Source organism: Coregonus lavaretus (assembly GCF_964263955.1).
Source record: "Coregonus lavaretus genome assembly, chromosome: 24".
Classification (NCBI taxonomy): Eukaryota; Metazoa; Chordata; class Actinopteri; order Salmoniformes; family Salmonidae; genus Coregonus; species Coregonus lavaretus.
In genome coordinates this window covers 4,975,199-5,000,846 of record NC_140011.1, presented here as the reverse complement: position 1 = coordinate 5,000,846, position 25,648 = coordinate 4,975,199, and the positions used below count along the sequence as shown (strand labels likewise).

Sequence of the window (25,648 nt, the reverse complement as noted above, 5' to 3'; positions counted from 1 at the left end):
TATGCAGCTAACAAAAACATATGGAAATGTCTGCTCTACCCAAAATTACAACAAAATAATTGCAGCCTTACCGCAAAAGTGGAAGAGGAAAGTGGAAGGGGGAGAAAGTAAGGAACTTGTCTGTCGGCCTTGCATTAAAGAACATAATTGGTTAAGGAAAACTGTGATAAATAAAAAAGTATATCAGTTTCACTTAAGGTCCAAAGGATTGACAGCCTTCCCATATAGATTGCAAAATAGTTGGGAAGAGATTTTTGACGTACCGATCCCATGGCATAGTGTTTATGAACTGACACGCAAAACGACAACGGATTCAAAAATTAGAATCTTTCAATTTAAATTATTATATAAAATTCTTGCTACCAATAGAATGTTATTTATATGGGGGATACAATCTTCCCAGCTCTGCAGATTTAGCTGTGAAGAGACAGAATCATTAGATCATTTGTTTTGGTTCTGTCCATTTGTAGCTTGTTTTTGGACACAGGTCCAGGAATGGCTAAAGGATTGCAATATTTACCTGGAGTTAACCTTGCAGATAGCATTACTGGGTGATCTGAAAAGTCATAGTCAATCGATCAATAATATAATAATACTTTTAGCAAAAAAAAATATTTTTAATTAACGATCTGTAGAAGCAATGAGAATAGAAAGGTTCTGAACTTTTGTAAAACATCACAGTACGGTTGAAATATTTATGGCAAATAGAAATCCTATATGGATGGTGTCAAGAGATAGATGGGAGGTATTGAATGGAGTTGAAGGATGGGACTAATAACAAATAACAACAAATAATAACAAGATAACTAATAATGTAAGCATACTGTGTCCATAGTAAGTATATAGGTTGTAGGTTGGGAGCTTTTGGGAAAGAGTACAGTTAGAAAGATATAGCATATAGAAGCAAACCGGACGGACATCGTGAAAATGATCAGAGAGGTTGAGGGTAGAGGAAGTTCAGGAGCAAAAAAATATCCATAAGGTGTAGATAGTAAGTATAGGCTGGAAGTAGAGGCCTGGGCATTGTTGTTCACTAATTTACCCCAAGTAGGGAAAGGATGGCGGGGTTGAAAAGTAATAAAGGGGAGTATATATATAAAAAACATGGGGGATTGGAAGTGATGCAGACAATTACATTGATAGAAGTTACAATCTATCTGCAATATTAAGCTGATCTACCCCCCCCCAATTTTTTTTTTAATTAATAATAATAATAATAATAATAATAATAATAATAATAATAAAAAACTCAATGTGTTCATGGATGTGTTGCTCGCTTTAAGGTTGAATAAAATACTGTTCCATTAGTTTGTAAGGTAGCCTTGACTTTAGGCTATTTACTGTATTACAAAATACATTTTGAATTGCGTTTGGTTGACAATGCATTCAAATATCAACATTTAAAGGAGATGTATCTACTACTTGGATAGTTCCATCTGAGCCACTGGCTTAATCCTATTCTTTAGCTTTTATTATTGGTTGTGATGGAGACGTGAATCCAACATATTATTTGTTAACTTGTCGACAAGTTAACCCTTTAACGCGTACCAACACACGGGTGTGATCATTCTAGTGGTCCCTGCAGCGTACGCTCAAACTGGTGTGATTAGAACACTTATTTAGAACGTCCAGTTTCAAATCACGCAACAGTCCTTACAACGTTATGTCCTGAATGTGAGCAGTTTATTTTTGGATGCAATGTTCAGACATTCACAGAAGTGGCGACAGCATAACACAATCATCCAAACCAGAAAATGTAGGCTACATTAGTCCTAGCGCTGAGGAAATATTGACCTAACAGCTTGACCAGCTTTTGTTTCCTTTCTTATAGTGCATATTACATTGAAGATCTGACGTTGTTTCAAGGTACAAATTCAACTTATTGTAAACAAGGTTTGTCTATGTTGAAAATTGGATACCATGATGACATAATCCTGTGGTTGAAATTTCACCCTCAAAACAAAAACACTTACATTGATGAATTTTTTCTAATCCAATGTATTTTCCACGTAGATTCCACGTCGCAATACGTTGACAAATTACGTTGAAACAATGTTGATTTAACCAGTTTGTGCCCAGTGGGCAAATACCTCCAGTGTAGCTTCAGTAGGCTGAATGTAAAAAAAGAGTGGTGCAGACAGAGATCTGATAGCTTGGCACTTCCTAAGTGAATGGGAGTGTGTGTTTAGGCAGTCAAGAGAAAGAAGTGGACAGGGAGAGGGATAACAGAGCAGTAAAGGGAAAGAGCGAGGCCTGCCTTGTGGAATTCTCCAAGTCATCATAACGACACCAGACAGAAAAAAAACACACACACTGCACATTCCCACACACATAGACGGGACATTCCCACATGTAGACATTCCCACCTCCCCAGTGACAACGGGACACAGACTGGACACACAGTGGTGCTGGCTGACCTCACCCCTTCACCTCTGACCTTTGAACCGAACCGTGACTGAGTGAAGCCAGCAGAGCGCAGATAAAGGCCCTGTCCAGTAACAACACCTAGCTCCTTTTCCCTAAGAACTTCAAATCAAATCAAATCAAATTGTATTGGCCACATGCGCCGAATACAACAGGTGCAGACATTACAGTGAAATGCTTACTTACAGCCCCTAACCAACAGTGCATTTATTTTTAACAAAAAAGTAAAAATAAAACAACAACAAAAAAAGTGTTGAGAAAAAAAGAGCAGAGGTAAAATAAAATAACAGTAGGGAGGGGGGGTACCGTTGCAGAGTCAATGTGCGGGGGCACCGGCTAGTTGAAGTAATATGTACATGTGGGTAGAGTTAAAGTGACTATACATAAATAATTAACAGAGTAGCAGCAGCGTAAAAGGATGGGGTGGGGGGGCAGTGCAAATAGTCCGGGTAGCCATGATTAGATGTTCAGGAGTCTTATGGCTTGGGGGTAGAAGCTGTTGAGAAGTCTTTTGGACCTAGACTTGGCACTCCGGTACCGCTTGCCGTGCGGTAGCAGAGAGAACAGTCTATGACTAGGGTGGCTGGAGTCTTTGACAATTTTGAGGGCCTTCCTCTGACACCGCCTGGTATAGAGGTCCTGGATGGCAGGAAGCTTGGCCCCAGTGATGTACTGGGCCGTACGCACTACCCTCTGTAGTGCCTTGCGGTCGGAGGCCAAGCAGTTGCCATACCAGGCGGTGATGCAACCAGTCAGGATGCTCTCGATGGTGCAGCTGTAGAATTTTTTTGAGGATCTGAGGACCCATGCCAAATCTTTTCAGTCTCCTGAGGGGGAATAGGCTTTGTCGTGCCCTCTTCACGACTGTCTTGGTGTGTTTGGACCATGATAGTTTGTTGGTGATGGAACTTGAAGCTCTCAACCTGTTCCACTACAGCCCCGTCGATGAGAATGGGGGCGTGCTCAGTCCTCTTTTTTTCCCTGTAGTCCACAATCATCTCCTTTGTCTTGGTCACGTTGAGGGAGAGGTTGTTGTCCTGGCACCACATGGCCAGGTCTCTGACCTCCTCCCTATAGGCTGTCTCATCGTTGTCTGTGATCAGGCCTACCACTGTTGTGTCGTCGGCAAACTTAATGATGGTGTTGGAGTCGTGCCTGGCCATGCAGTCATGGGTGAACAGAGAGTACAGGAGGGGACTGAGCACGCACCCCTGAGGAGCCCCCGTGTTGAGGATCAGTGTGGCAGATGTGTTGTTACCTACCCTTACCACCTGGGGGCGGCCCGTCAGGAAGTCCAGGATCCAGTTGCAGAGGGAGGTGTTTAGTCCCAGGATCCTTAGCTTAGTGATGAGCTTTGAGGGCACTATGGTGTTGAATGCTGAGCTGTAGTCAATGAATAGTAGTCTCACGTAGGTGTTCCTCTTGTCCAGGTGGGAAAGGGCAGTGTGGAGTGAAATAGAGATTGCATCATCTGTGGATCTGTTGGGGCGGTATGCAAATTGGAGTGGGTCTAAAGTTTCTGGGATAATGCTGTAGATGTGAGCCATGACCAGCCTTTCAAAGCACTTCATGGCTACAGACGTCAGTGCTACGGGTCGGTAGTCATTTAGGCAAGTTATCTTAGAGTCCTTGGGCACAGGGACTATGGTGGTCTGCTTGAAACATGTTGGTATTACAGACTCAGTCAGGGACATGTTGAAAATGTCAGTGAAGACACTTGCCAGTTGGTCAGCACATGCTCGGAGTACACGTCCTGGTAATCCGTCTGGCCCTGCGGCCTTGTGAATGTTGACCTGTTTAAAAGTCTTACTCACATCGGCTACGGAGAGCGTGATCACATAGTCATCCGGAACAGCTGGTGCTCTCATGCATGCTTCAGTGTTGCTTGCCTCGAAGCGAGCATAGAAGTGGTTTAGCTCGTCTGGTAGGCTTGTGTCACTGGGCAGCTCGCGACTGTGCTTCCCTTTGTAGTCTGTAATAGTTTTCAAGCCCTGCCACATCCGACGAGCGTCAGAGCCAGTGTAGTACGATTCAATCTTATTCCTGTATTTACTCTTTGCCTGTTTGATGGTTCGTCGGAGGGCATAGCGGGATTTCATATAAGCGTCCGGGTTAGAGTCCCGCTCCTTGAAAGCGGCAGCTCTACCCTTTAGCTCAGTGCGGATGTTTCCTGTAATCCATGGCTTCTGGTTGGGGTATGTACGTACGGTCACTGTGGGGACGACATCATCGATGCACTTATTGATGAAGCCAGTGACTGATGTGGTGTACTCCTCAATGCTATCTGAAGAATCCCGGAACATGTTCCAGTCTGTGCTAGCAAAACAGTCCTGTAGCTTAGCATCTGCGTCATCTGACCACTTTTTTATTAACCGAGTCACTGGTGCTTCCTGCTTTAGTTTTTGCTCATAAGCAGGAATCAGGAGGATAGAGTTATGGTCAGATTTGCCAAATGGAGGGCGAGGGAGAGCTTTGTATGCATCTGTGTGTGGAGTAAAGGTGGTCTAGAGTTTTTTTTTCCTCTGGTTGCACATTTAACATGCTGGTAGAAATTAGGTAGAACGGATTTAAGTTTCCCTGCATTAAAGTCCCCGGCCACTAGGAGCGCTGCATCTGGATGAGCGTTTTCCTGTTGATTTATGGCCTTATACAGCTCATTCAGTGCAATCTTAATGCCAGCATTGGTTTGTGGTGGTAAATAGACATCTATGAAAAATATAGATGAAAACTCTCTTGGTAAATAGTGTGGTCTACAGCTTATCATAAGATACTCTACCTCAGGCGAGCAAAACCTAGAGACTTCCTTAGTATTTGATTTTGTGCACCAGCTGTTGTTTACAAATATACACAGACCGCCACCCCTTGTCTTACCGGAGTCAGCCGTTCTATGCTGCCGATGTAGCGTATAGCCCGCTACCTGTATGTTATCCATGTCGTCGTTCAGCCACGACTCGGTGAAACATAAGATATTACAGTCTTTAATGTCCCGTTGGTAGGATAACCGTAATCTTAGGTCATCCAATTTGTTCTCCAATGATTGAAGATTGGCTAATAGGATTGATGGGAGCGGCAGTTTACTCGCTCACCGTCGGATCCTTACAAGGCACCCCGACCTACGTCCACGATATCTCCGTCTCTTCCTCATGCGAATGACAGGGATTTGGGCCTTGTCGGGTGTCTGTATGATATCCTTCGCGGCCGCCTCGTTGAAGAAAAAATCTTCGTCCAATACGAGGTGAGTAATCGCTGTCCTGATATCCAGAAGCTCTTTTTGGTTATAAGAGACGATGGCAGAAACATTATGTACAAAATAAATTACAAATAACGCGGAAAAACACACATAATAGTACAAATGGTTAGAGGGCTGTAAAACGGCAGCCATCTTCTCCGGCGCTGTTCTGTAGATTTGTTAGGTATAAGCACCTTAGCAAACTTTCCAACTAGCGTAGCAAGGGCAAGGTGGATCTACTGTAATACCACAATGATTAGTAACCAGACCTAGTTGTCGGTCTAACTTATAGGCTGAAGTTCCTGGGTGTAGGTTTTTGGGCTTCAAGCCCCTAGTCGAATTCCTTTCAGACATACATGAAGTGCCTCAGGGGGAGAGGGTAGGGGTAGTTTCCGGAAGGGACCATAACTCTGAGGAAGAATGAGGGCTGAGGCAGAGAAGCTGGGAGACACCAGGGAACCTCCAATCCCTCAGAACCTGAGAAGTCCCAGACTAAACAACAGAGCAGACAGGGAGAAGCCATGATGACTTCGCTAATGTAGGCCTAAATGCAAAGGAAGGCAGGAAAGCACACAGCAACTCACATTCTAAGAGAATGGATTCACATAGGAGTGAGTGGCACGAATCAAATGACGTTGCCATAAGGTTGCTCTGAGGGAAACGCTCAGTTTTTGTGATACGTTTTAATGTGCGTTAAGAGTGTGCTGTTGTGTATGTGTTACTATTGTGTGTGTGTGAGCGTATAGGAGAATGAGTGTGTGTTTGAAGTGATTGCTCATCCTTTCTCACCACCCTCTCTCTCACTCCCAGGGGGCTTCGTTTCACCTACTTCTTAGTGGAACGCTACTAGATGGAGCTCTCCTCTCCACCACTCCCAACTTTATCAGTCTTTCCCTTTCTTCTGCCCCTCCCAAAAGGCCAATGCTGCTTCCTCCAGCACTCAGAGAGAGAGAAAAGCAGAGAAGAGCGAGCAAGAGAGAAGTGGAGAAGAAAGTCTGAGGACATAACTGAGCTTTCATATTGCAAACCATGGCACATAGGGTATGGATCCCCATCAGCAATGGTGAGATAATGATGAGGTAATCAACTTGCTTGACAATCATAGCAGCCTCAGAATCACAGACACAAACATCCACACACCTGTTCCACTACATCACAGTTTAGCCTCTTTAGTGCACTAGGGTAGAGCTGGGACGATAAACCGAAGATTATCGACACCGACCACACCGATGACTTATCGCCGGCATTTTGCTGATATCATTCATTACGATAAGTAGCCTATACTACAGTTTGAAATGAAATAAGTTTGCTAATATAGGTGATTGTTAATGGGACAATTGATGGCTACAACCATCAAACTAGTAGTAGTAGTTGTGGTCCTCTGTAGCTCAGCTGGTAGAGCACGGCGCTTGTAACGCCAGGGTAGTGGGTTCGATCCCCGGGACCACCCATACACAAAAATGTATGCACGCATGACTGTAAGTCGCTTTGGATAAAAGCATCTGCTAAATGGCATATTATTATTTATTTATTAGTTTAAAGGAGAATAAAAAAAACTGTTTAAAAACAATGTTATAAACATATCATTCTATTTATTGTTATCGCATTAAATCAGGCAATTTTTCGCAATATGGATGTTGATCCATATCACTCAGCTCTACAATCCTTGTCACGGATTCAGCCGAAGCTGTTCCTCCTCCTTGCGCGGGCAGGCTTCGGCGTTCGTCGTCACCGGAGTACTAGCTGCTACCGATCCATGTTTCTATGTTCTACTGGTTTTGTCTGTATTGGTCTCACCTGTTTTACATTATGTAATTATGTCTTCCCTATTTAACCCTCTGGCTCACACTGTGTGTTGTGCGTGTTTGTTCATGTTTTGGTTGTCGTATGTGAGCGGGTTTGTTCCTCCCTGCGTGGAGGTATGTTCATTAAGTTACCTACGAGTAAAGTACGTTTTTTGATTAGCTCTGTGTCCTGCGCCTGACTTCGTCCTACCACATTACACTGACGCCTTGACAGAAACACGCACCAATAATGGAGTCAGCAGGTACAGCTATTCCGGCCGGATCGATGGAGGAACGCGTCCAACAACAGGCGACCACGATCCAGGTAGAGCTATACCTGGCAACCATCCACCCGGCTCCCTCGGGATACGAGAGCGTGTCCGCCCTCATCTCCTGTCTGTCAGGGAGAGCGCTCGAGTGGGCCAACGCCGAGTGGGGAGGAATAGACGCAGCATCTGTACGTTATGAGGAGTTTACCCGCCGCTTTCGGGCGGTATTCGATCATCCACCGGAGGGGAGAGCGGCGGGCGAACGTCTATTCCACCTCAGATAGGGGAAGAGGAGCGCACAGGATTTTGCACTGGACTTTAGGACTCTGGCTGCCAGCGCAGGATGGAATGAGAGGGCCCTTATCGACCACTACCGATGCAGCCTAAGGGAGGACATTCGTCGGGAACTGGCCTGCAGGGACACCAACCTTAACCTGGACCAACTGGTGGATATGTCTATCAGGCTGGATAACCTGTTGGCCACCCGCGGACGTCCGGATCAGGGGCCGTCCATTCCATCTCCCAGCACCTCCGATCCTACCCCTATGGAGCTCGCAGGTACTGCTCTTAGGGAGACCGGTAGAGGGGCCGTCCCTTGCACCAACTGTGGCCGCAGAGGACACACTGCTGGTCGGTGCTGGGGAGGGTCTTTAAGGAGTCGAGGCAGTAGGCAGAGCACCGGTGGACCGTTTCAGGTGAGTAGGCACCCGACTCACCCAGAGCTCCCTGTTGCGCATATGTGTATTGATGTTGTATTTCCAGAGTTTTCCCCTCATTCCCAGCATAAGGCGCTAGTAGATTCAGGCGCAGCTGGGAACTTTCTTGATCGTCAGTTTTCCCATAGTTTAGGGATTCCTATTGTGCCTGTTGATGTGCCCTTCCCTGTACATGCCCTAGATAGTCGCCCTTTAGGGTCAGATCTGATTAGGGAGGTCACAGCTCCACTCTGGATGAAGACGCAGGAGGGTCATGAGGAGAAAATTAGTCTCTATCTGATTGATTCTCCTGCGTTTCCAGTGGTGTTGGGGCTTCCCTGGTTAATCTCTCATGACCCCACTATTTCATGGCAACAGAGGGCTCTCAAGGGATGGTCAAGTCAGTGCTCGGGGAGGTGTATAGGTGTTTCCGTAGGGGCGACTACGGTGGAAAGTCCAAACCAGGTTTCCACCATGCACATTCTGCCTGAATATGCCGATTTGGCTCTCGCCTTCTGTAAAAAGAAGGCGACTCAATTACCACCCCATCGACAGGGGGATTGTGAGATAAACCTCAAGGTAGGCGCTGCACTTCCCCGGAGTCACGTGTATCCTCTGTCACAGGAGGAGATGGCGGCTATGGAAACATATGTCTCCGAATCTCTGGGGCAGGGATACATTCGGCCTTCCACTTCACCTGTCTCCTCAAGTTTCTTTTTTGTGAAGAAGAAGGATGGTGGCTTACGCCCGTGCATTGACTACCATAGTCTTAATCAGATCACAGTTAAGTACAGCTATCCTCTACCTCTGATTGCTAGTATGATGGAGTCATTGCACGGGGCGCGCTACTTCACTAAATTGGATCTCAGGAGCGCGTACAACCTGGTGCGTATCCGGGAAGGAGATGAGTGGAAGACAGCATTCAGTACCACCTCTGGGCACTATGAGTACCTCGTCATGCCATACGGGTTGATGAATGCTCCATCAGTCTTCCAATCCTTTGTTGATGAGATTTTCAGGGACCTGCACGGACAGGGTGTAGTGGTGTATATTGATGACATTCTCATATACTCCGCTACACGGGCCGAGCATGTGTCCCTGGTGCGTAAGGTGCTTGGTCGACTGCTGGAGCATGACTTGTATGTCAAGGCGGAGAAATGTCTGTTCTTCCATGAGTCCATCTCCTTCCTAGGGCACCGCCTGTCCGCGTCAGGTGTGGAGATGGAGATTGACCGCATTTCGGCCGTGCGTAATTGGCCGACTCCAACCACGGTAAAGGAGGTGCAGCGATTCTTGGGTTTTGCCAACTACTACCGGAGGTTTATCTGGGGCTTTGGACAGGTAGCGGCTCCCATTACCTCCTTGCTGAAGGGGGGACCGGTGCGACTGCAGTGGTCAGCTGAGGCGGACAGGGCTTTTGGTCACCTGAAGGACCTGTTTACCTCAGCTCCAGTGCTGGCTAATCCGGATCCCTCCTTAGCATTCCAGGTAGAGGTGGACGCGTCCGAGGCTGGGATAGGAGCTGTACTGTCTCAGTGCTCGGGTACGCCACCAAAGCTCCGCCCCTGTGCTTTCTTTTTCGAAGAAGCTCAGCCCGGCGGAGCGCAACTATGACGTGGGGGACCGGGAGCTGTTAGCTGTGGTTAAAGCTCTGAAAGTGTGGAGGCATTGGCTTGAGGGGGCTAAACACCCTTTTCTCATTTTGACTGACCACCGCAATCTGGAGTACATCCGGGCAGCGAGGAGATTGAACCCTCGCCAGGCAAGGTGGGCCATGTTCTTCACTTGTTTTGTGTTCACTCTCTCTTACAGACCAGGTTCCCAGAACGCTAAGGCAGACGCCCTCCTCAGGACCACACTGTATGACACAGAGGAGTGGTCCATGGAGCCTACTCCCATACTTCCGGCGTCATGTCTGGTGGCACCGGTGGTATGGGAGGTTGACGCGGACATCGAGCGAGCGTTACGTACCGAGCCCACTCCTCCCCAGTGTCGAGAGGGTCGTATGTACGTGCCGCTCGAGGTTCGCGATCGATTGATCTATTGGGCTCACACGTCACCCTCCTCTGGTCATCCTGGCATCAGTCGGACAGTGCACTGTCTTAGTGGGAAGTACTGGTGGCCCACTTCAGCCAAGGACGTGAGGGTTCATGTTTCCTCCTGCTCGGTGTGCGCTCAGTGTAAGGCACCTAGACACCTGCCCAGAGGGAAATTACAACCCCTACCCGTTCCACAACGGCCGTGGTCCCACCTGTCGGTGGATTTTGTTACGGACCTTCCCCCCTCACAAGGGAACACCACGATCCTGGTCGTTGTGGATCGGTTTTCTAAGTCCTGCCGTCTCATTCCTATGCCCGGTCTCCCTACGGCTCTACAGACTGCTGAGTCCCTATTTACACACGTCTTCCGGCACTACGGGGTACCTGAGGATATTGTATCGGATCGGGGTCCCCAGTTCACCTCAAGGGTCTGGAGGGCGTTCATGGAACGTCTGTGGGTCTCGATCAGCCTGACCTCAGGGTTTCACCCCGAGAGTAATGGGCAGGTGGAGAGAGTTAACCAGATGGCCCAAAACTCACTCCGCCACTCCTCCACTAACCTTTCTCCATTTCAGTGTGTGTTAGGTTATCAGCCGGTCCTGGCACCTTGGCATCAGAGCCAGATCGAGGCCCCTGCGGTGGATGAGTGGTTTCAGCGCTCAGAAGAGACCTGGAACACTGCCCATGTACGCCTGCAGCGGGCCATCAGGCGACAAAAGGCGAGCGCCGACCGCAACCGTAGTGAGGCCCCGGTGTATGCACCGGGGGACCGGGTCTGGCTCTCGACCCGAAACCTGCCCCGTCGCCTGCCCTGCCGGAAGCTGGGTCGGCGGTTTGTGGGGCCATTTAAAGTCCTGAGGAGATTGAACGAGGTATGTTATAGGTTACAGCTTCCTCCTGAGTATCGTATTAACCCCTCGTTCCATGTGTCTTTCCTCAGGCTGGTGGTAGCTGGTCCCCTCCAGGAGTCTGAGATACGGGAGGTTCCTCCGCCCCCACTGGACATCGAGGGGGCACCGGCGTACTCGGTCCGTTCCATCCTGGATTCGAGGCGTCGGGTGGGGGGCCTGCAGTATCTTGTGGATTGGGAGGGGTACGGTCCGGAGGAACGGTGCTGGGTCCCTAGGAGGGACATCCTCGATCCCTCCATGTTGAGGGATTTCCACCGGAGTCATCCGACTCGCCCTGCGCCGCGTCCTCCTGGCCGTCCCCGAGGCCGGTGTCGGCGCACGGCTGGAGCCGCGCGTCAAGGGAGGGGTACTGTCACGGATTCAGCCGAAGCTGTTCCTCCTCCTTGCTCGGGCAGGCTTCGGCGTTCGTCGTCACCGGAGTACTAGCTGCTACCGATCCATGTTTCTATGTTCTACTGGTTTTGTCTGTATTGGTCTCACCTGTTTCACATTATGTAATTATGTCTTCCCTATTTAACCCTCTGGCTCACACTGTGTGTTGTGCGTGTTTGTTCATGTTTTGGTTGTCGTATGTGAGCGGGTTTGTTCCTCCCTGCGTGGAGGTATGTTCATTAAGTTACCTACGAGTAAAGTACATTTTTTGATTAGCTCTGTGTCCTGCACCTGACTTCGTCCTACCGCATTGCACTGACACCTTGACAATCCTGCTTAATAAATAGCCTGCCACCTCACACTACCCAGCTAGCATATTTGGTTCCTTGGAAGTTGTAGGTATGTGAGTTTTTATGTGTCCCTTTGGTTCTGGAAACGAAGACATACGTTTCCTAACTGTAGCCCTTTCCTGCAGTTAATGACCAAAAGCGCCCTCTTTGGCCTCATGGGTGGAATGTTATTAATATTTTTCATAACTAATAAAGACTATTTAAAAAGAAACTACGAAAATCCGGTGTTTCTATGTCAAACAGTCTTGTTATATTTCAGTCTTCTGTGATGTATATAAAGTGTAATATTGGGATGCAAACTCAAAATTCAAAACATTTCAACTCTATATCTGACATGGTACAGGTGTCTTCTTCTTTTTAAGCCCATAACCATGTGTGTGAGGTGCATACTTTTGTTTCAAAGTAGATTTGTTTAAGACTACCAAGAATCACCATGATTTAGCCCACTGCAGTAAAAGGTTAAACTTGTAAACTTTTTTTTTTTATGTTCTGAGAACAGAAGTAAAATGTATCCTGTTCTGGGAACTTACATTTTTAGGTTGCAGGAAGGTTCTGAGAACGTTTTACTATGGTTCCCTGAAAGTTTTCATTAATATTTAAATACGACCGCAAGCGTAGGTTAACTGTTTTGAACTCCAAGCACAGATAGGACACATGGAAATTAATTTGCTTAGGCATTAATCATGCAAACACATTTATTTTATATTGTGGCTCGGCGTCAGTTAAATTCGAACCTATAATTTTCTGTCTATCCATGGAACTAGTCGACTGTGCCACCAGGATGGAGCAACCATGCCATGTTTTTTTTATCTCATACAAAGCTGTTCATTTTAGTGTATTCAAACAGACCCCATTTCAAAGGAAACAAGCACTCATTAAGATCAGGTGTGGCCAATTAGCGGGCGCAGCCTACACACCTGAACACACTTAACAAGAAAGAGGATAGAGAGAGTTTTGTTGATGCTGAGAACGGAATGTATATGTTTGTAAATAACATTCTTAGAACGATCTTTGAACATTACTAAATTTTTTCTTGTGGTTTTTCTGGAAAGTGTCTTAATGTTCTGAGAACATGACTTTAAATAAAACCATGAGGAAACCTGCAGAAAACGTTATGTTGAAGTACTGAAATTCCCACAGAAGAACGTTGTTTCTTAACGTTCTCGGAGCTGAGAACATCACTTTAAATAGAAACAGGAGGAAACCTGTAGGGAACGTTATGCTGAAGTACTGAAATTCCCACAGAAGAACGTTGTTTCTTAATGTTCTCTGAACAATTTGAGAACATTACTTTAAATAGAACCATGAGTAAACCTGTAGGAAATGTTATGCTAAAGTATAAAAATGTCCAAAGAAGAAATGTGTTTCTTAAAGTTATCTGAACTAATTGAGAACATGTCAATGTCAAACCAGTTGGAGAATGTGCTAGAACATTACCAAAAATGTAATTAAATGTTATCATGTTTGAACTTTTTTTCTCTTATAGTAATGAAATACCAAGAAAATAACGTTATTTTGTCAAGTTCCTTAAATTTGCTTTGAATGTTCCAAAGCCAAGCAACTATCCTGCACCATTCCCAGAACGGTGTGGGAAGGTTGTATGCAAAATAACCATAGGACAGCAACGCTCTCACCAAGCACTGGTTCTCAGAACGTTAGGTGCTAGCTGGGTAAGGTCTTAGGACCTTCACTTCAGACTCAATTCATACCTGTGTGTGTGTGTGTGGCAGCTAAGGTTAACACCAACTATTTTCAGACAGGGGCAAAGACATGGAGTCCCAAAATATAGTTGAATTGCCACCCAACAGTAGCTACTAGCCACGCACAAACACACACTTTGATGTTTATTATTATTACTTCCTTCCTATTTTTGTCTCACACGTTTCATCTCTTCCTCTTTTCTGTCCTGTGGATGGCGTGATGACCCTTTTGTCTTCTTCATCCCTTCTTCTACCCCTCCCAAAGTTCCTGGGGCACCAGCACTACCCTCCTTCTTGATGCTGGGAAAGATGGAGGTAGGTACACACTAGTGATGGGGGGTGGGGGGGGGGGTTGGGGAATCGATACTGTTACGTATAGGGAAATCATTTTTGACAATATCGTAATGTTATTTTTGCGGTAGTTGGCTGTACCTGCACCAAACTCCAGTATTGTTCCTTCATACCTTTTTCTACATCTTCTTTTTAAATAGGGAGCCAATTTGTTTTCAGCACTTTTATTTCCCTGACTGATCAAAACTCGTTTTCTCATGGCTCTCTCTTGTCCCTCTGCAGCAGACATATGTTGTGCAATATGTTTGAAACATCGAATCACAATACAAATAGAATCGTGAGAATCGCAATACATATTGTATCGGCCCCTAACTATCGTGATAATATCGTATCGTGAGGTCCCTGGCAATTCCCAGCCCTAGTTCACACCCAGAACAACTGTTTCCAGAGGGTCACTGGACTCAAAAGTCTAAGGCCAGTCATTCTGTTTGTGCATGAGTGACTGAGCATCAGAAAAGTGAAAGACACAATAATGTGTCTCTCAAAGGATCACAAGACTCAAGACTGATCAATAATGCATTGAAAAACACTGGTCTATAGAGATAACTCAGAGAAGTCACTACACTACACCTCTGAACTGAAAACTGTTTGTGTGTGTGTGTGTGTGTGCAGTTATACCCAACAATTGTTGCCAGATGAAGAAAATGAGATGCATACCCTCCTCCCTTAGATCTCCTTCAGAGCTGATGTAAATCTCCCCTCCTCTACTCTCCCCCTGTTCTCATCCCCCTTTCCACGTATCCCCTTATCTCATGTTCTCCATAGCACTGCTAGCTCTTAGGGGGCAATCATGACAATGGGTCTCTCCAAGAGCAATATCAGTGTGTGCATGCGTGTGTGTGTGTGTGAAAGGAAAAAGGCAGACCGCTGACCAACAAGCCATCAACATCAATAATCAGACTTCATAGATGCCAATCTGAACTCACAGTATCGACTCGCAATACAAATAGAATCGTGACATTTTATGTTTTATGTTTTTGAATAACAAAGGTAGTAGTGCATGACCCTAGGGTGGCAACAAATCAATTGTAAGTGATTTGAATGGGCCTTTCTCCATTCTGATTGCTTTATACTGTTCAATCAAACTTCAACCAAAAATACTTTTCATACATTTCTGCATTTCCTGCTCTCATTTGAGATCATTTCCACACTGCCAAGTAGAGCTACACGATATGGACAAAAAAATCTAGGCCTTATTTTTAACCAAATATTGCAATTGCGATTTGACTTGCGATTTAGATCAAAGCACTTGGGTGAACTGTTGGAATCATGGAATCTTTTAACATTTAAGCCTACACCATCACTGGTATCAGGCAGTATTAACACAGAGTTTCTAGACCCAGACGCATAACATCGCGAGACATCCGGGAACGATTGCGACACAGACCAAACTAGATGGCGTAGTAGTGCAGTCCTGTTTTTGTCGTGTGTCTGTAAATAGCCTGTAAATACCCTTTTTTTTTTTTTTTTTTCGTACATATTTTCCTATCAGACTTTTCATCCTTCTACAAAATATACTTTCCTGCAACCCGCCTCACTCAATGTGGAACGGATTCTATTATTGACTTACCTTTTATCTAGAATCTCCAGTTGAAACTAGCTAGCCAGCTAACTAGCTACTTGCTATTAGCCACAGTTGCTATTTCACCCAGAACATTGGATTTTCTGCCGGAATAATTTAATCACTGGACATGAATCACCGGATCGCAACTAGCTAGCCGCAACCGAATGGATGTTGCTGTTTGGCTAATCACCACTGCCCCCGATGCAAGCACCAGTTAGCCTTGAGCTAGCCTAGAGCCAGGCTCATATCCCGGCTATCTACCTCTAGGTCTACCGGACGGGAGTAGCCAGCTAACTAGCTACTTGCTATCAGCTACCGTTAGCGGTTTTTCACCATTGTCCGTGGCCTGCACCACCTACCAGCCAGCTCTAGTCTGGACTATTATTCGGCCAGTCTGAACAGCGCGTTATCGACCCAGAACATATACGTTTTTCTGCCGGAATCACTGAATCACTGGACCTTTAACTCCGGATTCATCGCTACCAGCTAGCTGCAACAAAATGGACGTTGAGGTCTGGCTAATCATCCTGAGCTAGGCCCATCTCCCATCTCCCATCTCCCGGCTATCTACCTCTCTGTCAACCGGACGGGACCACCTAGTGTTGACACGGAGCCCAGCCGATCCTACACGACTGGTCTGCCGACGAAATCGTCTGATGAGGTAGATTTTACAACAGGCTTCCCGTTACGACGTTGACCACGAAGATTCCATCTGCTAGCCCCGGCCTGCTAGCACACGCTAGCCGTGCCCTCTTGCTCGCTCGTGCTTTAGCAGCCTCCAAACTACCTCCGAACTATCCTATTGCTGTTCAACGGACCTTATAACTCAGCTATACAGCTGATGTCTGCTGGACTGTTCCTTTTTACGGTACTGCATCCTGTTTATGTTTAGCCTCAGCCCAAACTGTGTCGTCATTACCAGCTGTTGTCTTAGCTCTCTCAAATTACACCTTGATTGCTTAATGCCTCTCTCCCTTGTCAATATGGGTAGCTTATTGTTGTTTCGGTTATTTCTAATTGTACTATTTCACTGTAGATTCCCCAGCCAAGCTAAACCTGCCTTAGATAGCTCCTTTGTCCCACCCCCCATACATGCGGAGACCGGCTCAATCGGTACCTCCAGTGATGCTCTCTCTTTCATCGTTACCCAATGCTTAGGTGTACCTCCACTGTACTCATATCCTTGTCTGTACATAATGCCCTGAATCTTTTCTACAACGCCCGGAAATCTGCCCCCTTTATTCTATGTACCCAACGCACTAGAAGACCAGTTCTTAAAGCCTTTAGCCGTATCCTTATTCTAGTCCTCCTCTGTTCCTCTGGTGATGTAGAGGCTAACCCAGGCCCTGCAGCCCTCAGTATCACTCCTACTCCCCAGGCGCTATCATTTGCTGACTTCTGTAATCGCAAAAGTCTTGGTTTCTTGCACGTAAATATCAGAAGTCTACTTCCTAAGTTTGAGTTATTCACTGCGTTAGCACACTCCGCCAACCCTGATGTTCTAGCAGTGTCTGAATCCTGGCTTAGGAAGGCCACCAAAAATTCTGAAATTTCCATCCCCAACTATAACATTTTCCATCTAGATAGAACTGCCAAAGGGGGTGGAGTTGCAATCTACTGTAGAGAGAGCCTGCAGAGCTCTATCATACTATCCAGGTCTGTGCCCAAACAGTTTGAGCTTCTACTTCTAAAAATCCACCTTTCCAGAAATAAGTCTCTCACTGTTGCCGCTTGCTACAGACCCCCCTCAGCCCCCAGCTGTGCCCTGGATACCATATGTGAATTGATTGCCCCCCATTTATCCTCAGAGTTCGTACTGCTTGGTGACCTAAATTGGGATATGCTTAACACCCCGGCCATCCTACAATCCAAACTAGATGCCCTCAATCTCACACAAATTATCAACGAACCTACCAGGTACAACCCTAAATCCGTAAACATGGGTACCCTGTTTAGAGGGTAGTCAGATATCATCCTGACTACCCTCTAAATACACCTCCACTGTCTTCAACCAGGATCTCAGCGATCACTGCCTTATTGCCTGCGTCCGTAACGGGTCCGCGGTCTAACGACCACCCCTCATCACTGTCAAACGCTCCCTAAAACACTTTAGCGAGCAGGCCTTCCTAATTTACCTGGCCCAGGTATCCTGGATGGATATAGATCTCATTCCGTCAGTAGAGGATGCCTGGTTGTTCTTTAAAAGTAATTTCCTCTCAATCTTAAATAAACATGCCCCATTCAAAAAATACAGAACTAAGAACAGATATAGCCCCTGGTTCTCCTCAGACTTGACTGTCCTTGACCAGCACAAAAACATCCTGTGGCGTACTGCATTAGCATCAAATAGCCCCCGCGATATGCAACTTTTCAGGGAAGTTAGGAACCAATATACACAAGCAGTCAGGAAAGCAAAGGCTAACTTTTTCAAACAGAAATTTGCATCCTGTAGCACTAACTCCAAAAAGTTTTGGGACACTGTAAAGTCCATTGAGAATAAGAGCACTTCCTCCCAGCTGCCCACTGCACTGAGGCTAGGAAACACTATCACCACCGATAAATCTACAATAATCGAGAATTTCAACAAGCATTTTGCTATGGCTGGCCATGCTTTCCACCTGGCTACCACTACCCCGGCCACCAACTCTGCACCCTCCGCTGCAACTTGCCCATGCCCCCCCCGCTTCTCCTTCACACAAATTCAGACAGCTGATGTTCTGAAAGAGCTGCAAAATCTGGACCCCTACAAATCAGCTGGGCTAGACAATCTGGACCCTTTCTTTCTAAAACTAGCCGCAGAAATTGTCGCAACCCCTATTACTAGCCTGTTCAACCTCTCTTTCGTAACGTCTGAGATCCCCAGAGATTGGAAAGCTGCCGCGGTCATCCCCCTCTTCAAAGGGGGTGACACTCTAGATCCAAACTGTTACAGACCTATATCCATCCTGCCCTGCCTTTCGAAAGTATTTGAAAGCCAAGTTAATAAACAGATCACCAACCATTTCGAATCCCACCGTACCTTCTCCGCTATGCAATCCGGTTTCCGAGCTGGTCATGGGTGCACTTCAGCCACGCTCAAGGTCCTAAACGATATTATAACCGCGATCGATAATAGACAGTACTGTGCAGCCGTCTTCATCGACCTGGCCAAGGCTTTCGACTCTGTCAACCACCGCATTCTTATTGGCAGACTAAATAGCCTTGGTTTCTCAAATGACTGCCTCGCCTGGTTCACCAACTACTTCTCAGATAGAGTTCAATGTGTGAAATCGGAGGGCCTGTTGTCTGGACCTATGGCAGTCTCTATGGGGGTGCCACAGGGTTCAATTCTTGGGCCGACTCTTTTCTCCGTGTATATCAATGATGTCGCTCTTGCTGCTGGTGACTCTCAGATCCACCTCTACGCAGACGACACCATTTTGTATACATCTGGCCCTTCATTGGACACTGTGTTAACAAACCTCCAAACGAGCTTCAATGCCATACAACACTCCTTCAGTAGCCTCCAACTGCTCTTAAACACTAGTAAAACTAAATGCATGCTCTTCAATAGAACGCTGCTGGCACCCGCCCACCCGACTAGAATCACCACTAAAGGCACAACCTAGATTCGAGCCAATGTCTTAAGTACACTAAACAAAAATATAAACGCAACATGTAAAGTGTTGGTCCCATGTTTCATGAGCTGAAATAAAATATCCCAGAAATGTTCCATACGCACAAAAAGTTTTTTTCCCTCAAATTTTGCGCACAAATTTGTTTAGATCCCTGTTAGTGAGCATGTGTCCTTTGCCAAGATAATCCATCCACCTGACAGGTGTGGCATATCAAGAAGTTAATTAAATAGCATGATAATTACACAGGTGCACCTTGTGCTGTGGTCAATAAAAGGCCACTCTAAAATGTGCAGTTTTGTCAACACAATGCCACAGATATCTCAAATTGAGTTTTGCAATTGACACGTTGACTGCAGGAATGTCCACCAGAACTGTTGCCAGATAATTTAATGTTCATTTCTCTACCATAAGCCGCCTCCAACGTTGTTTTAGAGAATTTTGCAGTACGTCCAACACGGCCTCACAACCACAGACCAGGTGTATGGCGTCGTGTGGGTGAGCAGTTTGCTGATGTCAACGTTGTGAACAGAGTGCCCCATGGTGGCGGTGGGGTTATGGTATGGTCAGGCATAAGCAACGGACAATGAACACAATAGCATTTTATCGATGGCAATTTGAATGCACAAACGAGATCCTGAGGCCCATTGTTATAGGTCCATTTTCCTTTAAGGTATCTGTGACCAACAGATGCATATCTGTATTCCCAGTCATGTGAAATCCATAGATTAGGGCCTAATGATTGGTCTGTGTGGAATGCAGCATGGAGAGGGAGGAAGAGGAGAGAGATGACTCAAGAAGCGGTGTAAACTATAATAATGGATGTTACACACGGCGGAGTACTATATCACATTTAACAAACCAAACATTGAAATACTGTTATAGAAGGTGAAGTAAAATCCCAAACCGGTCCGTGCATCAATACCGGTATATAGTAAAACACGGTATACCACCCATCCATAGTCAGCATGAACTAAAAAGCACTAACAGTCTCTCTCACTCACTCACTCACTCACTCACTCACTCACACACACACAGTATCCCTCTCTGTGCTGTAACCAGGACTGACCTTTTAAATGGCTGCTAGCCATATCTCTCTATTATGCATGGGACTACTTTGGAACAGATTTCCAAAATTAAAATCACTTGTGTTTTTACAGTGTTTTATGTCCAACAAAAAACGAACAGAAAAATCAGATATTTGGTTTTTGCTTAAAAAAAACCTTTGGGGGCCAAATAAATGTTGCCTTTTATGAACGCAATTCTACATCATTTACAAGACAGAAGGCATTAGCAGAATATTTTTTAATACCTCACAAATGACTGAAATAAATGGCTACTCTGACAAACTGAGATCAATAAAAACGACCTGGTCTTGAATGCAAACAATAGCCCAGGCCAATGAAGAGACACGCAGATTGTACAAAATTAGGAAGAAATATATATTATTGGCTACAGTAGGCTACTAAATTAACTTTCCAGTGGCACTGACTCACCCAATGATGAAGATGAAGCCTAGGCTACTTACTGGTGATAGGCTATTGGCACGAGTGCATCGGCTATCTCAAATAAGCTACCTTGTTTCGACGTCATTCCATCCAAAAAATGCAATGTTGAATTAATTTGGAAAACTGACTGGATTTGCAAAAAGTAATCAACATACAGGAATGTTGTTTTTTTACCCAACTTCTAACCTAAATCCAATGACATGGTGACATTTTTGTTGATTTTCACGTTGAAATCACGTTAGTTGACAACTCAAACGAAAGTAAATCAAAACTAGATGTTGAAATTACATCTGTGCCCAGTGAATTGTTACTTCTGTGAACACTCATTATCTTCCCTCCTCATCAGGGAGAGAAATTAGAAAATATCTTAAAGATATGTGGGTTGTTGGTAACGGAATTACAAGGCACAAGGCAATGTTTATTAAACTTACAGAAGGCAAATAATTTCTCCAAAACGAAATATAAGTGTTGATATTAGTTGGCAGGGGTCTTAACTTGAACATTATTGTGTTTTGATGTACTTCTAATACCTCTGAATACTTTTTCTGGTAGATGTTGTTAAATGCCCACACACAAACATGCATACTGTTATGCAAAATATTCCATGTCAAAATGCCAAATATGATCCTTTCTCTTGACAAGACAGTTTATTTGAGCTAACAGATACTAAGTTCATTAAAAAGATTACTCATGGTATGTTTGTACATGGTATTTGTGTAAATAACGTTTTCTACACACCCCATGAGGTCTTTCCAACTTACTGCTAACTAATTGGTGGGAACATTTCTCAGGTGCTTTCCAAGTGGAATGGGGACATAATGCAACAAACGTATGCATCCGATACGTGACTTGGTGTGGTCTGTTTTTGTAATATGAGTGCACTGTAGATTTAAATTGAACACGAGCTGAACTATTCTTTCTTGGATGGATGTCAGTTATATGACAAGGGAAAATATAGGGACAAAACACCGATTTGGGGTATTTCTTTTCACTCAAGCTGGAAAAAGTTAAGCATTCAGCTGAAACATCTTTCCCTTGAGAGTGGAGGAAAGGGTCAGAGAGTGAAAGAAAGAGAAACACAGAGAGAGGGGAAAGAACAAGAAAAAAAGGGAGGTAGAGGAGATTTCAGGCCCGGGGGAGTGACACCGACAATGTACAGGTGTCTCCATTGTAACTTATCCCCGTTGACCCAAATACATCACCAAGCACACTGGGGAACAACAAACATGACCCACTCCAAAACTATTAACAGGTCATTTTTTTCCCTTGTGCACAAACTTCTTTCAACTTTTTACAACAATGTAATAATAATAATGTAAGTAAATAATGTCACTGACACATATTTAACAACTTTTATGGTGAAGTCCAATGTTTCACCAGGGTGACAATTTTCAACCCTGTGAGAGCCCTTCCCATAGGAACAGCAGGAGAGCGCCTGCACTTTGCTAAATGGGTGACACAGAGTGCAGGGACCTTGGCACAGTAAATGTCAGGAACAAAGTGTAACATAACAGCAGAGCCAGGGGCTAACATTAACTCCCCCAACGCTAAATACTGTAACACCCCTCCCCTGCCACTCCTATGGAAGGTTCCAAGTCCACATGGTTTCCGGCCTTCCTCAAAACATTAACGAAGGTGCCAGCCAGCGGAGATTGTAGTTAGTTTTGCTTTCTGATTTTGATGATTAGTGCCATGATACCCTCATTATCTGGAATCTGGAAACAGTCGGGCGGAAAACTGAGACAATCATTCACAATGACAAGATCCATTCAAACAGTTTTCAGTTTAATCGGTCCCTCCATTCTGTCCATAGAATAGAAATAAAGTTTCAGACAAGTTTCCTTCACATCCAGATGCCCTGTCCAACTCAATAACTTTAGGCTGAATTCAATCAATTGACAATGTGCAGGATTGGCTACTGATGCACCACCAAGCATCCTGTATGCACTATGCATAGGAGAAACAGCCAGGGGCATATTCACATGTTATTATGTGAATCAAAAGTCACGGTACACAGGCAATGTTTGCAGTGTAGTTTCAGCATAAGATATTCTTTATATTCACAAAAGCATTTGAATTTAGTTTAAAACACACAAAAACAAGCTACATGGACAGTAGAGCGTGATTCCTCTCAAAATGACACTGAGCTAGTGTCCTCCTTCTATTGACTGCACTATCATGAGAGCCAGAGAGCAAGAGAGAGAGAGCAAGAGCGAGAGAGAGAAAGAGAGAGAGCAGTGACTTGGAAAACAAAAACCTGTCTGTCAGTGTCTGCAGTATCAGTTTGCCCATCTCATTATTTTTCCCTCCATATTTGTCGCTATCCCTCATCTCTGTCCCTGAATACAGAGTAGCAATGTTCTGGAACATTTATGAAATAACTCCCAGCCTACCCCTTGTCCCTGTACATTTACATTTTACATTTTAGTCATTTAGCAGACGCTCTTATCCAGAGTGACTTACAGTTAGTGAGTGCATACATGTACACACACACACACACAAACACACTTGTTGAGACCAAGGATTGACTGAGTAGGGTATATTGGTGCAATGACACTGCCAGTGCCTGGTACAAGGCGATTGAGCCAATTCCACCACGGGACTATGACAAAACAGCAGTGCTCACACACACAGTTCTGTAAAAAGCCATTGAAGCAGACAAATAAATTGAAACAGACACTGACTCACGAACATAGTCCTCTCATACTATTAAAAGCAACAGGCTCAAGATAGAAATCGCAATACAAGACTTGCATTATTTGAGAAAAACATTGTGTGGATCATATTGTCATATTTCTACCATCAAATATTTTCATATTTACACACTTAATCAGATGGTGCCCTGGCCAGTGACCCCACATGCACAACACACATTCAGTCATTGACAACACCTCTGGATCGGAGGACATAAACATTTACAACTATACCCATGTTAAACAACCAAGTTTGAGAATTGTGTCTGAGTTCCAAGTTCCTGTGTGCACACAAGGAATATGCATGGCTGTGTTTAACCATGACTGCTGCATACGCATGAGAGGTCAATTAAGCTCTGGTCACTGACCCCCAAGTGTTCAAACTACAAAACGCATAGACCAGACAAGACGGTGTGCTCCTCTTTCAGAGGACCTTGCAGTTCTCTACGGTAACTGCATTAGGCCCCGTATGCAAAACCCCAGCCATCACACTTGGCTACAACAGGACAGCCAATGGGCACCTGATTGTGTTATTTTATTTATTTATTTTATTTAACTAGGCAAGTCAGCTAAGAACAAATTCTTATTTACAATGACGGCCTACATCGGCCAAACCCGGACGACACTGGGCCAATTGTATATATATATGTATATATATATATATATATATATATATATATATATACTGTAAATATGTAATAGCACCTAACCACCATGTATACAGTAGATACATAAGTCAAAGTATGATGTAGTAGTAGTAGTATTAGTAGTAGTAGAGGTCTTGGTGTCATTATTGACATCCTTGACCCTATGGACTCTGCAAAGTAAAACAAAGGATTTGTTGACCGTAGTAACGAAGGTCAGGTGGACTCCGAGTAGTATGCCACTACTACCGACCTGGTGTGTGTAGCCCAGTGGTTCCCAACTTTTTTGCTTACTGTACCACCAACTGAATTTTGCTCTACCCAGAGAACCCCTGAAGTACCCCCTCATGTGCATTTTACCAGTAAGCCTATTATATATATATAGGCTACACCAGTGGTTCCCAACCAGTAGGACCCCTGGGGGTATTTGGCCTATCCACAGGGGGTACTTGAGAAGACCCATGAAACAATAGGCTTACTGGTAAAATAGGCTTACAGTCTCAAAACTTTTGACCACGACTGTACATTGATAAAACTATTGTGCCAACCTACATTGATCAAATCAAGCCTTCAGGACATTCAGGCAATAGCCTAGCCTGGGTGCCAGCCTGTTGTTGCTCTCTTGCAAACTCTTTATGGAATTGTCATGCAAAACAAGACAAGAAGTGGCAAAATAGCTAAACAGACTGGTACCTAGGTTAGCAATAGGCTAGCAATAGCCTACCCCATGTAAAAAATGCATTGACATGAGAATTGTTTTTACCTGGATGATGAGATGGCAAAGTCCCCACCGTCCAACAATCGGATCTTGCAGAAAAGTACCCCATTGACAAAAGGCACAGCTGTGAGCTCCTCCAACATAAAATGGATTTGAAACTTGAACTTCTTCTTTTTCATTAAAAACGCCATTGAGATGAACTGAAATATGTTTATGCAGCAGAAATATTCCTAAATTAAACCTTTGGGATCGACCAAAAAAGGATAGGAAATTAAACAAAGTGATAATCTCGTTTTCAATCAGGAGCTTGGAAGTCCTTCTTCATTTTTTTGGCTCAGCATCTCTGATGACCCAGTGTTGATTCAGACCTGGAGCAGGAAAAAAAACTACAATAATAGGTGCTTTATTACGATCATATATGCTGGAGATTATTACAAACACATTGCCTTTCATGAAATATCTATAACAAACTTTATTACGGTATTCAATTTGGCCAACTCTAAAGAAAAGCGTTTGAAGGCATATCCTACACAGAATAAATGCTTTGTAAAGATTTTCTCTAGGGTTTTCTTTACTGCGTTGGTTATGGGATTTAGAAATTAGAACAAACCACCATTCCCCAGACCATTTCATGCACACATTTATTCAATACTCGGTGATTTCCATGTAGTCAGCGTCAGTCAACTACTACAACAAGGAAAGGTAGTTCGTTCGTCCCATGATCAATTCGACTCATCTGCATACAGGAATTGTACCTAGTATAGCTTGTCAACCCTCCACGCA

General features: G+C 44.8%; 1 protein-coding gene across 1 annotated transcript in view; it reads right to left on the bottom strand.

The window, feature by feature from the left end:
* LOC311099579 (early estrogen-induced gene 1 protein-like) overlaps nucleotides 1-25,648 on the bottom strand; it is a 61,235-nt gene that overhangs the window by 35,430 nt on the left and 157 nt on the right. The window contains exon 2 of the mRNA XM_084140274.1: nucleotides 24,911-25,233. Coding sequence (XP_083996400.1) covers nucleotides 24,911-25,056 — 146 coding nt within the window. The 5' untranslated portion in view covers nucleotides 25,057-25,233. The remainder of the gene's footprint in view (nucleotides 1-24,910; nucleotides 25,234-25,648) is intronic.